The 14,146-nt window shown below is 37.6% G+C and overlaps 1 protein-coding gene across 1 annotated transcript; it reads left to right on the plus strand.

Moving 5' to 3' along the window:
• The first annotated feature begins 744 nt into the window (after positions 1-744).
• On the plus strand, positions 745-3,137 carry LOC126585870 (protein kinase PINOID-like). Its single transcript, XM_050250441.1, has 2 exons — positions 745-1,796; positions 2,034-3,137. The coding sequence occupies exons 1-2, from the start codon at positions 1,222-1,224 to the stop codon at positions 2,824-2,826; spliced, it is 1,368 nt and encodes a 455-aa protein (XP_050106398.1). The 5' UTR covers positions 745-1,221; the 3' UTR covers positions 2,827-3,137.
• The last annotated feature ends 11,009 nt before the right edge of the window (positions 3,138-14,146 follow it).

Consider the following 14,146-nt stretch of genomic DNA (forward strand, 5'->3'; position numbering starts at 1 on the left):
AAGTAATATATTCATGATAAACTGTCAATTTGATTGATACTTTTAGATGATTAAACAATCTCCAATTTGAACGATTTTTTGTATGAGTAATTTTCAAATGAAGATTAATAAATTCAATGGTTCCGATCATTAATTTTATTCGGTCAGGATATGTGATTCGCAAATAGTGAAATATGTACATCCCCACATTGGGGAGTGAAAGTATTATCCAATAGCTATAAATATCGAAAACATAAGTCGCACGAACTCGCCATAATTGATATGTTCCATTTTCAATAGAATGACTTATAAAAGCATCTTCAGAGGAAATGTCAAAAAGTCCACATCAACAATAACGGTAATAAAAGACATCTCTAGTCTTTTCCAACTGAAATGCCAATTCCTATGCGGCATGACATGGAAAGACAAGTAAGGAAGTTGCTGTCAAATTTGACAGCAGCTTCAAATCTATTTTTAGTAATTAATAAATGTTTTTCATAATTTTTATACTTATCGTTTGTTACAAAATACTAATTACAACAATAAAAAAATAATTAATGTAATAAATAATAATTTAAATTTTATACATCTATTGAAGAACAAAATTTATAAAAAAAATTAATGTGCGACATAAGTCTTCAAATTAATTTAAATTTTGTGTTTAAACTTTGACATTTCCTTTGGAGGTAAAGTTACCGTTTTACCACGGTCTTACATTACTGCCTAGCATAAATACCCCAACTACCTTCCTACTCTCAAAACTCAAAGCAGAGTAGTGCGTTCAGCAAACCAGCTCCTTAAACCAAAACCCCTCTCTCTCTCTCTCTCTCTCTCTCTCTCTCTCTCTCTAGGTTTCATACTTTTCGAGTATAAACCCTAATTCTGAGGCCCTTCCTGAAAAAGCCTGCTAATGCGTTTAACCCTCGCATTCAAATCACTCACTTTCTGCAGACGTACGGAGGTCCATTAATGGCGTCGCTGCTCCATTTGAAGCTTGAAAGCCACAAGCTTTGACCTAACCGCAAACACAAAGCTTTTTCCAAGTTCTCTGTATTAAAATCACCTTTGCCCACCACACAAATTCCCCAGGAATCTTCCATTTTCTTCTTCGTATCCGATTCGCCGAAAACAGTTCCTTCCATTAATTCCTCCGCGGAATTTATGTGTGAAGCTCTCCGCTTGTTCATTTTTTCCCATAGGAAATTTTGGATTGTGTATCCATAAAAACGTTTCATTTCTAAAATGTTAGAGCGTGATTCGGATGGTGAAGCAGTAAACTCGAGTCACAGTTCAATGAGCAGTGAGAGCTGTAGCAGCTTCAGCCGCCTTTCTTTCGACGCTGCCGCGACCACCACCACATCCGACCTCGCGGCAGAGACATTATGCCTCAAGCCTCACCGCTCCTCCGACTTCGCCTACTCCGCCATTCGCTCCAAAAAAACTGCCCTCACTTTCCGCGACTTCCACCTCCACCGCCGCATCGGCGCCGGCGACATCGGCACCGTCTACCTCTGCACCCTCAGAAGTAGCGACTCTCCAAGTCCGGCCGATCAGGATCCCGAGTCTTCGTCTTCCTCGTGCCTTTACGCCATGAAAGTCGTCGACAAGGAGGCTCTGGCGCTGAAGAAGAAGGAGCAGAGAGCCGAGATGGAGAGAAAGATCCTCAAAATGCTCGACCACCCGTTCTTGCCCACTCTCTACGCCGAATTCGAAGCCTCCCATGTCTCCTGCATCGTCATGGAGTACTGCTCCGGCGGCGACCTCCACTCCCTCCGCCACAAACAGCCTCACAAACGCTTCTCCCTCAACTCCGCAAGGTACATTTTTGAATATTCCTCCATTAATTTTAAAAAAATAAAAAATGACCGCCATATGTGTATATATATATTTTTTGTATTTTTGTTTTCTTGTGAATACATCACTCAGATTAGATCATGAGATGTTCTAATCTTGTCTGCTTTATCTCTCCGCTAAGTCGGCTTCAATCATATTTTTTGGTGCTAAATTTGTTTAACTCGGATGAGTCGACTCGGTTTTTTTGTCCTTATCTGCAGGTTCTACGCTGCGGAGGTTCTGGTGGCGTTGGAATACCTCCACATGCTGGGAATCATTTACAGGGACCTAAAACCCGAGAACGTGCTTGTCAGATCGGACGGTCACATCATGCTCTCAGATTTTGACCTCTCAATGTGCTCGGATGCAATCTCAGCCGTTGAATCACCCGACTCTGCAGCCTTTTCGACCCCATCGTGCACCCGCCCGCACCAGACCGCAGCTCTCACCCCCTTCTCCTGCCTCTCCAACCGGCTGTTCCGGTCGCGCAAGGTCCAGACCCTCTCCCCCAACCGGCTCTTCGTCGCCGAACCGGTCACCGCCAGGTCGCAGTCCTTCGTCGGGACCCACGAGTACGTGACCCCAGAAGTTGCCTCCGGTGGGTCCCACGGAAACGCCGTCGACTGGTGGGCTTTTGGCATTTTCCTCTTCGAGTTGATCTACGGGCACACGCCGTTCGCGGCCCCATCGAACGAGACCACCCTGCGTAACATTGTGAAAAAACCTCTAACATTCCCAACCTCCACGCCTTCCAGCGAGCTTGAGGGCCACGCTCGGGACCTCATTACCGGGTTCCTCAACAAGGACCCGGACCAGCGGCTCGGGTCGAAGCGCGGAGCCGCTGACGTCAAGAAGCATCCGTTCTTCAAGGGCATCAACTTGGCGTTGGTACGGTCGATCACGCCGCCGATGATCCCGGGTTTGATAAGAAGGCAAAACACGACGCCGTATTACCAGGCCAAGAGCGAGGATGGACGAAATAACAGACAATCGACGGCGTTCGATTACTTCTAATAAGCAACGGCGGGATGTGCGCCACGCGTTGAGACAGTCCTGCCAGATTTTGTTACTGGCCGGTGACAGTTGTGTATATTCGAGCTGTCTTTTGTTTCCTATATTTTTTTTTAGTTTTCATATATTTAGGTAAATATGTGGGAATATGAAGAAAAAAGCTGTATTGCGACGGTGGTATTGTACACGTAGGTGGGTGTAGGTGTACAAGGCAAGTAGGAGCCTATAATATTTTCAGATATGAATTTGTCTGATTTAGAGGGAAAGAACTTGCATCAGCATCTCAATTTCAATTCAAACATGGGTTTGATTTACACTCTATGTTCTGAGAAATATTTACCATCTGAAAAGAGAAAAAAATGGGATTTGCTAAACGGCTGAGGGAATTAGTATGTACTGAGTAGCTCGAATGCAAAGACTCAAATTCTAGACCTATATTCATAACTCAAGGGCTAAGGAATGAATAAACTGAGAGAGAATTACTAGATATAAAAGAATCGAGGAGTGCAAAAAAGACCAAGGTGAATAATATGGATGATGTTTCCATAATTAATGGTCGCGGGTTTTGTGTCCCTAAATTCATGCTCTTTTGTGTCTCTTCTCTCATTTATCAACACGTATCATACTATTTAACTTTATTCTTAACATAAATGCTAGCTAAATTCGCTTACAAGATTTTTACTACATGCAAAAATAAGGGTAAAAACACTTCAAAATATTTATTAAAGGATAAAGTAATTATAATATAAACAGCTCAAGTAATTTCGTTCTCCACGTAGATACAATGAATAATTTCATTCGAAATCTAACAAATCATGGCTGAGATTTGTGGCTTTGAAGTTGACTGATTTGAGTGCAGTGGGCGATGCATGTGTGGATCTCAGAACATAAATTATTACACAATATTATCTAATTCGTCATTGATGAACACTCAACCAAAGAGACCGTGTTAGTTACTTCGATAAGTGCGGGAGGATTCGAAGGTGGTGAGTGGGAGTGGGGGTTTGACGCCGATGGTGGTGGGTGATCATGAGATTATTCAGGCGAGAGAGAGAGAAACGTGGGGAGGTGTCAGCGGCAGCGAATTCGATGGTTGATGCCAATGGTGGGGTGCGCAGGACTTTGGTGGCTGCTGGTTTTTTTTATTTATTTTTAGTATTTACTTTTTAATTATTAAAACCTAACGGAATTAAGACAGAATATAAGTAGTATGACACGTGTAACAAAAATGATAAAAGAGAAACGAATTTGAGGATAGCAGATTCGTGAATATAATGACAATACATATTTATCATGTTTGTCGATATTTAATGGTCAATTGAGTCACGTCATAATGCGACCGACACAAGATTATTTCCAATATCTAAAACATGTAACTTTATTTTTTATTTAAAAAAAAAAAAACATGTAACTTCATCTGGAAGATGAGAAGCTTTGTTTACAGTCAAAATTCCAAAGAACATCTGACTATTTACATGCAATCAGCACTATCTCTAATAAGTGGAACTTGGTCTCTGTAAAATGTGAGAAAGTCTTACCCGATGAAGAAAAATGCACGCTTTGAATTCCACAATCTCCCATTAAGTTCCAATTTCCTAGCTTTTCCTTTCCACAATCTCACAATTTTATTATTTTTTCACCGACAACTTAAGTACTGATTTGACATGAATTCCGATATAGTTTATGGCAACAAGGTCCAAGGTCGGTTCATTTGTTTATATATAGAAAAGAAGAAAATATGTTCCTAGCAAGGACGGAGGCAATTAAGGTCTAATGGGGCAGCTGCCCCATTATGCTTACATAACTCTACACAATTAAGACGCATCAACTTGATCGAAGAAAAGAAAAACAATAAAATTACGGAAGAAATTTTACTATCATGAATTTTTTTTTTCAAGTCTGGAGGTTAAAGTCGCCCTTGTTAAAGAAGGTTTCTAGGTCCGTCCCAGTTGTTAAGGCATCTGTTTATTTTGCTGGTTTCAAAAGTTTTGTGAATGTTTATTATTCTTTGTTACGCATCGTAACATTATTATTTTATGTAACCAAGATTCAAACCCTACCGAGTGACTCATCATCAAGCTTCCTAAACCTACTACACAAAGAGAGCATCCCGGACCTACTCTCATCTCAACTTAAATAACATATCATACGGCATATAATAATTTCAATCTACTATTATTTTATGTAATCAAGACTCAAACCCCATATCCTAAACTACCACAAAGTTTACACCAACCACAACTCCTTCTTTTGTCAGAAATTCTAAGTTGCGCGCAGTTAGAAATTCTTCTATACGTCGAGAAAAAAGTTCTTGGTTGAATATAATAAATACGCTTTTTAACCAAAATGGTTATTGAGATTGACATAACTACTCATTGGTCCATAAGATTTAAAATTGATAGAAATTGTTTCTAAGATTGTCTATCGTCAATTATTTTGGTTTTTCTGTGAAATTTTTTCGTTAAATTGATGATGTTTTTGTCAAATCAATCCCTCAACTTGAACTCGTGATTACTTTAATTTAACGAAATTTCACAGAAGAACCAAAATGATTCACGACTTCTATTAGTTTTATATTTAAGAGACCAATATAAAGAGTTGTGTCAATTTCAAAGATCATTTTGATCAAATAACCTAATTAATATATGATCAATTACACGTAAGAATTATTCCTCTTCTAGACAGATTCTGGCAAACAATTGAATATTGAGTGTTCTAGAACGATGAACTCTCGCCTACAAAAGTAATATTAGAAAACTTTTATTAAACTTGTCGAGCTAAAAAACAAAAAGAGAAGAAGCACTATTGGTCGAATAACTAACTGAACGGACATGATGAGATGCGCCGCGTAGACACTAGATACCGGAAACAAAGCATCATAAACTCGAACATCCGACGGTTCAGATTGTGGTTCCTAGTGGACCTTCCAAGAATTGGATCTCATCGGGATCTAAATTGTAAGGATCCTATAGATCCTCACATCTTAACTATTTATCGTTTATCGTACGATTATAAATTATTTGATATTTTTTATTTAAAATTAAATACAAATAGTAACTGATGAAAACTGATAAACGATATACGATGAACAGTTAAAATGTGGGATTCTTAATATCCCCACAAAGTGAATGCGAAGAAAAAGTCGTTTTCCCTTAATTATATCAGCTGTGAACCCCGCTTAACCGATCTAATGCGGGCAACATGATAGGATGGTGATGAATTGCGCTAGTGTTTTAATTCACTTGTGTGACGTTGAATAGAACGTTTTGTGGGCCTAGTCGAGTCGGAAAAGCCCATTAACTTATTAGTCCATTAGCCCATGGAAAACCATGGGATTGTCCATGTGACCACCTGCCAACCTGGCAGCCCTACCAGCTAATTAAAGATCTGTCCCTTCTTTGTTCGAAACCAAAACAAACAATTGGAAACAAAACACCAAACCAAATCAAAATCAGACGTATGGTATATACCCCAAGATGCTTTGCTAAACCAATGAAATACTTACACGTGTCCCGATTTCATGCTGGCCACGAGGCAGTTCTTCTCATACAAAGTTAGGGCATGAGCAAGGGTAACCCTGCCCATTTAGAGTAAGTCCACTGGGACCAATAGGTTGGCACTCAACTTGAAAAATGGGCCAGGCTCCCCTTTTTTTGCTCCACCCTTACCTTATAGGCTGGCACCCAACCTAAAGGTCATAGGTCGGCCCAGAATTGACAGACCAAAGAGTCGGGCCATCTGACGTCAGGCATGCCTCAGCCTGACGTCAAAGGCCACTAAATTTTTTTTTTTTTTTTTGCATCAGGCGCGTGTGATACATGCTCGAGTGGGGGCGCATCCCCGATAAAAAAAATTATGTGGGGCTCGCCGTTGCAGCGCACCAATTTGCACCCGTGAGTGGCCACGTGGCTCGTTATGGGCCATTGGATTGCCAACGGTAAAAAAAATTTGAAATTCGAACGTAACGGCTAGTTGATGTGGTGATTTCTGGGCCGGCTGATCCAAGATCAACGGTCGGCTTTTTTCGTTCCAAAAAAAAAAAACAAACGGTAAAAAATATGACCGTTGGTCCATGTGTCAACATCTGGGCTGTTGGATTTCAATCTTTTTCAAATCCAACGGTCCAGATTAATTAAGTTAATAAAAATTAATATTTTTTTAAATATAGAAAAAATTAATTTTTTTTATTATAAATACCTAACCATCTTCTTCCACCTTACACCACATTTCAATATTTTCAACACTTTCAACCAAAGCTTTCATATATTTTTTTTTGTGGAAAAATGACTACGTGGAAGCTCATCAAGGATGTTACGTTGTGTGATGTTGGGTTCAAACTACTTATGACCCGATTACGGGTAATGAGATGGATAAGCGAGAAATGTGGAGTAAAATTACGGAAGCGTTTTGCGATGTACACAGAAAAGGCGCCAGAAGTAGTCAAGGTTTTCAAGGTCGTTGGAAAAAACTCAACGCATCCTTTACTTGTTGGAAAAACGCTATCTCTCATGCTTCTGGTAATCTGCGTAGTGGGACAACGCATCCTTTACTTATTGTAAACATATAGTGACACGTGGCAAGTCAGGATTGGTTGAAAATCTTATCGAACATCTATAAACAAAATAGTACTTACGGATCATGACACGTGACGTGACAAGATTCGTAAAAAATTATATCTGAAATTAAAACTACATTTTTAATTTATTATTTTATAGAAAAAAAAACTAATAATATTTTAAATGGGCTAGGTGCCAGTGCATTTTGTAAGGGTGGAGATCGTTTATTGTTCATTGGGTCTATCATTGTTCACTGAGTGGATTAAATAAGCTGAGTGCTGGCGTATTTTTTTAGGGGTGAACTTGCTCTTACGGGGAAAGGGATTCTCTTCGGATCCTTTCCACCAAATCCACCAATCCGGACCCTTGAAATTTGATCCAACTGCTAAATTTATTATAATTTTTAAAGCGGTCTCCGGTTTTTAGCCGTTGGATCAAATTTCAAGGATCCGGACCGAATTGATGGATTTGGTGGAAGAGATCCGGAGAGGATCCCTTTCCTATTTAGGGGGCCATAGCGAAATTTAAAATAGGCCCTTGCCGGATCTAACAGCGGCAAACTCTCTTGTCACTGGCCATCGTACTCCTTCCTCCCTCCTCTCTTTCTTGTTGGCTATCTTTCTTCTCGGTTCCTTTCTCTTTCCTAATCTCCATCTTTTTTTTTAATGTGCATCACTGAAGTCTCAATAAAATAAATGGAATTGCTTAGTTACGAACTGATCCATCTGTCTTTGGTTTGTCACAAAATAATAGCATAAAGAACAAAGCCTCATAAAGTTTACATGGAAAGAAAACTAGAGGTATGTTTTGTTCAAGAACTTCCGAATTTCGAAGAATTTTGGCAAATAAAAAGTTAGATAAGAGGAATTAAAAATTTGAGAGAGAGAAAAAAAAAAAGCAAAAGAGTAATTGTTTCTTAGCAGCAAAATGGTATGCAAACGTCATAATTTAATTTTGTGGTTTTATTCTAATAGGTAACAAAATCTTTTTGTTGCCGCAAAAAATGAGGGTCCCTAGGCAGTCGCACTCCCTTGGCCAGGGCCAGCCTTGGGCATAAGCATGGCTCCTCACATTTTTTTGCTTAGTACAATGTAAGTTATTTAATTTTTAAAGTAATTTTATAACTTTAGATTAATCTTCTTAAATCATTTAGCGCAAATATGATTATATTGATGTATGTTATGCACTGAGATACTTTTAAATTTTAATTTCCAACTTAATTCTAAAAACAAGATCATGGCAGAAGCACAAAGAAATAAGAGCCGAACTACTCACAAGTTGCGTACATGCACGGATGAATATCATTTGATGAAGAGTTATGAGATCCATTCCATTAACGAGTGATAACCACACTCGGGTGCGAGATACCGCGACAACTGACTTGTATTTGGAAAAAACAAATTGAACTTAATTTAGTAATAATACAAATCATGATAATGTAGTTAATAGGAACAAGAGACATGCTTGTTTAAACAAGATATGTGGTGTGAAGGGTGATAGCTAGCTAGGTGTGTAGTTTTATGATTATCTTCATGATAGCTAGCTAGAAAGATGGATTGAAATGGGAGAAATGCTAAAGAGTTTTTTTCAAAAATTGAACCTTTACGGATCATTGCCACCATGTTTTGGGCACAATATTTTATTGCATTAGTACGAGAATTAACGTTAAATTGTGAGATAACAGAAAGTCCATAAAATCACACTTTAAGATAATTTCCTTGGCATTTATCGAGAGATGGTTCTTGTTATAATTGTCTTTCCAAAAAATGCATCGTGAATTGGGCAAAGTAACCACTAAAATAGTATGTAGAAAGTACGTAAAATAGAGTTTACATTTATGGGTAATAGAGATTTGGGTAACACTTTCTTTGGATGGAACAGTTGTTTCAATGGGGCCGACTGGATAATCATCTAGAAATATTAAAAACTTTGACCTTGATTCAAATTTTTTTATTATAAATGATCAAAACTAATATCAACAACTAGTTGTTCATCCAGTAATTTTATAATCAAGGGAACTTATGGGATTAAGTGCAAAATTTAGGGTCTGTCGACCACTTGAGAGAGAGAGAGAGAGAGAGAGAGAGAGAGAGAGAATGCCAGTTGAGATATGATGTTTGGAAAACAAAATTGCCAGCTTCCTCAGCATATATTAAATGGTATGGGCCAACTATGAAACCTTGAACATCTTCACCTAACATGCAAACTAAATTATTATTGTGAATATTTTGGATATCACTACTACACACCTCTTTGAATTGATTGTGATCGGTTTAATTTCATTACGTTATTATCTGATTTTGAAAACTGTTGTTAGCATTCCAAAATTTTTATACACTCTTGACAAATGTATTTTTCTTTCTAATTATAGAAAATTTGGAGTGTAAAATGAAATTTTTAGAATACGAATAACAATTCCTAAATAATATTGCTTTAGTATAAAATAAAATGATATTTGAAAAGTTTCATTTGTTCATAAAAAATGATTTTTCCACTTATTTTTTACATTACACTACTCTCATTTCTCGTCTTTAAATATTATAATTGAAAGGAAAAATTAAGAGAAATTAAGTTTTAGACGGAAGTACCTTAAGGTGAAATAAAAAGAACTCGCTTTGTTTATAAATAAAATGTTAAGAAGATCAAATTTTTAGACGACATAATGTGGTGGTTAATGATTAGACTCATTTTTTATAAACCGGCACATCATTTCCCCTATAAAAAAAAAAATCTAAAATTTAGTCTCTATAACATTATCCTTTGTTCATGTTTAGTGAAAGATTAGTGTTAAAAATTTGTATTATTATACAGGCATTTTCAATTGTTTAAATCGTTAATCATGAACAAAATCTATATAGACATATAGACTCATGTATCCATACATTTCAATCGAAAAGGTATTAACAGAAGAGAAAGAATCGGAATTGATGGATACATTTTTCGAAACAAAGCATCCCAAACATCAACGACAGGATACTCACGCGGAACCTGGTGATTGGCTGAAAGCCTGAAAGTAAATGGAGTGGCATGTCAGATCATTGCCGTACGAATCCGGGTCAAGACTGTGATGAGGTTTGCGTAAGAAGAGCGTAAGGTCAGAGACTCCCGAGTCCCTAGCGGGTCCCACCGGTCAGAGAGAAGAAATGGCAATCCCCCGCTGGTGGCTCAGCCTCTTGCTGCCCTGAGACGGCGTCGCACGCTCGGCTGACTGGTTGTGGTTGGCCGTTTCGAAAAAGGGTCGGGAAGACAAGAGGGTCACGTGAGGTGAGCATGCACCGTAACTTGTGACATGCACGAGCAGCGATTGAATGCTCCCGAAGAACCCTAGGCTCTCTAGGCTCCCCAATCTCAGTCTCAGCGTAGGGTTAGGGTTCTTAAACGTAGGAGATCTAATGATAATGATCGTTCATCGTATATCGTGTGATCAGTTTTTATTAAATACTATTTATATTTAATTTTAAATTTTAAATAATTTCTGACCGTACAATTTACAATAAACGACCATGATCACAAAATTTCTCGAATTCCTAGGAAAAGAATCCGGTGAGAATTCTTTTCCCTTAAACTATATTCTTATGTCAGTTAATCACTATTCATTTTGCAAATAAATTATAAGTATTTTAAGAATTATCATTTATAGTTTTTTGAATTGATAGGCCTGTTCTCTGTGTTACGGCCTACATGCTGCACCCTGTGCTATCAATGTTTAATTTGTTTTAGGTCGAAAAAAAAGTTTAATTTTTACATAATCAATAGTTTTTGGACTAAATTTTTGGATTCGTTGAATTGGTTCAACTAGATTGGTTGATTTTTCAAAAAATAAAAAATAGATTGGTTGATTCTTCTTTTAGGTTAAATGCAAAGTGAAATATTGGAAAGGGTTCTGCGCTGAACCTCAACTTCGAATAAACACTATGAATCATTTGAATTACAAGTTATTTATTTCATGTCTTTCACAAAAATGATATAATATAATGAAAATAAATGTTTTATTAACATAAACACTAATTGAATGAAGACATATGGAAAATCCTACACACATTGATTTTACGTCTTTCATGTTTTAGACGATTCTCGAAGTGGACCACGTTGTTTCAGTTTTCTCAAACTATATTGTATAAAGTTCTAAAACCGTATCACTTTATATCTTTAGTTTGTTTTGACCGTATGATCCTCGTTAAATTGATTCCATGGCGAATGTATGACCCCTTCTGTGGAATTTTATCCCAAGTTTATGGGGTATGAGTCCATCTACCCTCTTATATAGGGCGTTATAGAGGCTAGACATGGGCTTTTTTTGTTCGGCTTAAGTATTTCTGATTTGTTGGAATCGATGGCTGAGCAAAATTAATGCGGCCAAATGGCCGAAATCCCACTTTAAGTCTGTGAATTAGTTGAAGTTTGCTTTTGGTCTTTGTGGTTTTAGTTGTGTCAATTTTAGTAAACGATGGAATTCAAGGGTTATATACATTTTCCATCTATTTAGTCAAGGGAAAGATAACCGCATGGTATAGATATTGAATGGATGACATTTTTTTGACAACAAGCAACAGTGCATCAACTTCGAACAGGAACTGACACCTAATCAACTAGTCTCCATATCAACATGAGTTTGTACTCAGCGCCATTAACTAAGCTACTATAAACAATGAAGTAGACCCAGGAGGAGTCGACAACACATAACACAAAATTAAGAGAGACTCGCAAATAACCTCATCAAAGCACTTATTGACAAAATACTAAAACGAAAAACAACCATGTAGCAATCCATGAGAAAGGCTAGGAGAAATGCTAGGGATAGGGAAAGAGGGGCTCCTCCTAATTTGGGAGTCCGAATTTGGTCATCACCCTTACTAAGTGGTGAGCGATAACCACCTTCCTAGAATGCGATACATGTTGGTGGCCTAACTATGTTTAAAAAATTAATTTAATTGATTCCACAAAGTTTGGGAATGTTTAAGAGAGAGAAGCAATATTTCTGAAACTGATATTTGTCTAAGTAACAATACAGCAATTTTGTTAGAAATCTAAAAACAAAGTTTTGGACTGCAATATATTTAAAAGAAGATGGGTTGATTAACTACACAAGGTGGCACAATTCATTTTTTCTATATGCAACAATCTTATCTTCAACCATATCTATAAGAAATCTTATTGAACTTTCCGAGTAGATTTTGATTGCTTTGTAGACAATGAAACAAAAATGTAGAAAATAGAAAATTGTATAGAATAAGGTTGTGAAATGCGGTTTTGATCCCATATGATATGATTCCTACTCTTACTAAAAAATATGCCACAATGAGCCATAATGTGATCTTTAACAAGTCCTTCAAAGAAAAATGAGTTTGCATTTTGATAATATGGTTGTCATCGCTATGACCATACGAAACATGTTGAAGTTAATGGACACTTCCTCAAGGAGAATTTAAACTTGAGATTATTGTATTTTCTTTTTGTGAAGAATATCAACTACCAGATGTTCTTACTAAAGAAGTCTTGGGTTGTGCTTTACAACTTGCTTAACAAGTGAGCATTGGTGACGTATGTGCACCAACTAAAAGATGAGCGTTGATTGAGTTCTTTTTCATGATATTTAGAATTGTAATCACTTGCCTATTGTAGTAAGGACTCGTATCCTATTGCAATTGTCTTTATTACCTTAAGTCTCTTTGTAATATATTTACCTCCACGGCGAAGAAGAACAACATATTAGAAATTCTCAATTATTCTGTTTTGAGGGTTAAACAAAGAGAGTGCCCTTGCTTTTATCATTCCAACTTTTTTTTGTAATCCGTTGTATGACACTCGCGAGATAAATTAATAATTAAGCCCCCCTCGATAACATTGCAGTAATTGGAGGGCCACCCTACTTCGACACTGGTTGTAAGACCCATGAAAAATCTTTTGCTCCGAACTTTGCTTCAGTGTATTGACTATATTAAAGATAAGAAGGTGATGAGTTGTACGTGGAATGATCTCCAGATCTTAATGTTAATTCGAGCTTCTCTCTTTAAGCATGACTTTATGTTTGTTCGTTCATTTTGCCCCATTCCGTATCTGAAGATTTTTTTAATAGTCACAACGTGTCATAAAAAGGAGCATCATTCTCAGTCTGAATTACATGTCCATCCTTGGTGACTCTTGAACGAAAGTTTATTAGGTCTTTCTGAAAATAGTTCTGTTTGGGTTAAAATTTGAACTTTGGGCTCAAAAAGGGAGTCAGCCCAACAAGGAGATTAGGAGAAAGGGAGCCTGAAGCCCAGCAAAGCCCAGAAGGCAGAAAAAGGGCTTTTTTCCGACTAGGTGCAGATCATTTGCACCACTTGTTCACCTACCTAGAGACCAAGTGGTGTAGACCAGCCAGCTAATCAGCCCAAAAACACTTTACAGTGGCAGTACAAGTAAAAAGCTGATGAGTCATTGCCCTTCAAGCTGCATTCGGGCAAGATTAAAGCTACAGGAGGCCAAGCCAAATTGTCTATAAAAGAAGAAAGAGAAATCAGGGATGAGGACACTCAAACAAACAAACAAATACAAGCACAAACTCTGCTCAAGCCAGATTTGCTTTCAACAAAGCTGTAGTCAACCCAAGCCTTCATCCATTTCGGGATCAACCCTCACCCAAAACCTTTGTAAAAGCTTTGCTACCTTGCATAAATCTTGCTGTAGTATCGATTTCCTTCTGTAAACTCATCTCCCTATCCCTCTTTCTAAAGTTCTCAAGCCCCTCCATAAATCACAAAGATAGGAAGTTACAAGACGAACAG

Source organism: Malus sylvestris, chromosome 10 (genome assembly GCF_916048215.2).
Source record: "Malus sylvestris chromosome 10, drMalSylv7.2, whole genome shotgun sequence".
In the NCBI taxonomy this organism is placed as follows: domain Eukaryota; kingdom Viridiplantae; phylum Streptophyta; class Magnoliopsida; order Rosales; family Rosaceae; genus Malus; species Malus sylvestris.

Excerpts from the sequence above, each read along its gene's own strand:
- LOC126585870 (XM_050250441.1), top strand. The coding sequence starts at position 1,222 with ATGTTAGAGCGTGATTCGGATGGTGAAGCAGTAAACTCGAGTCACAGT. Across the intron at positions 1,797-2,033 it reads TTCTCCCTCAACTCCGCAAG|GTTCTACGCTGCGGAGGTTC; the intron begins GTACATTTTTGA and ends CCTTATCTGCAG.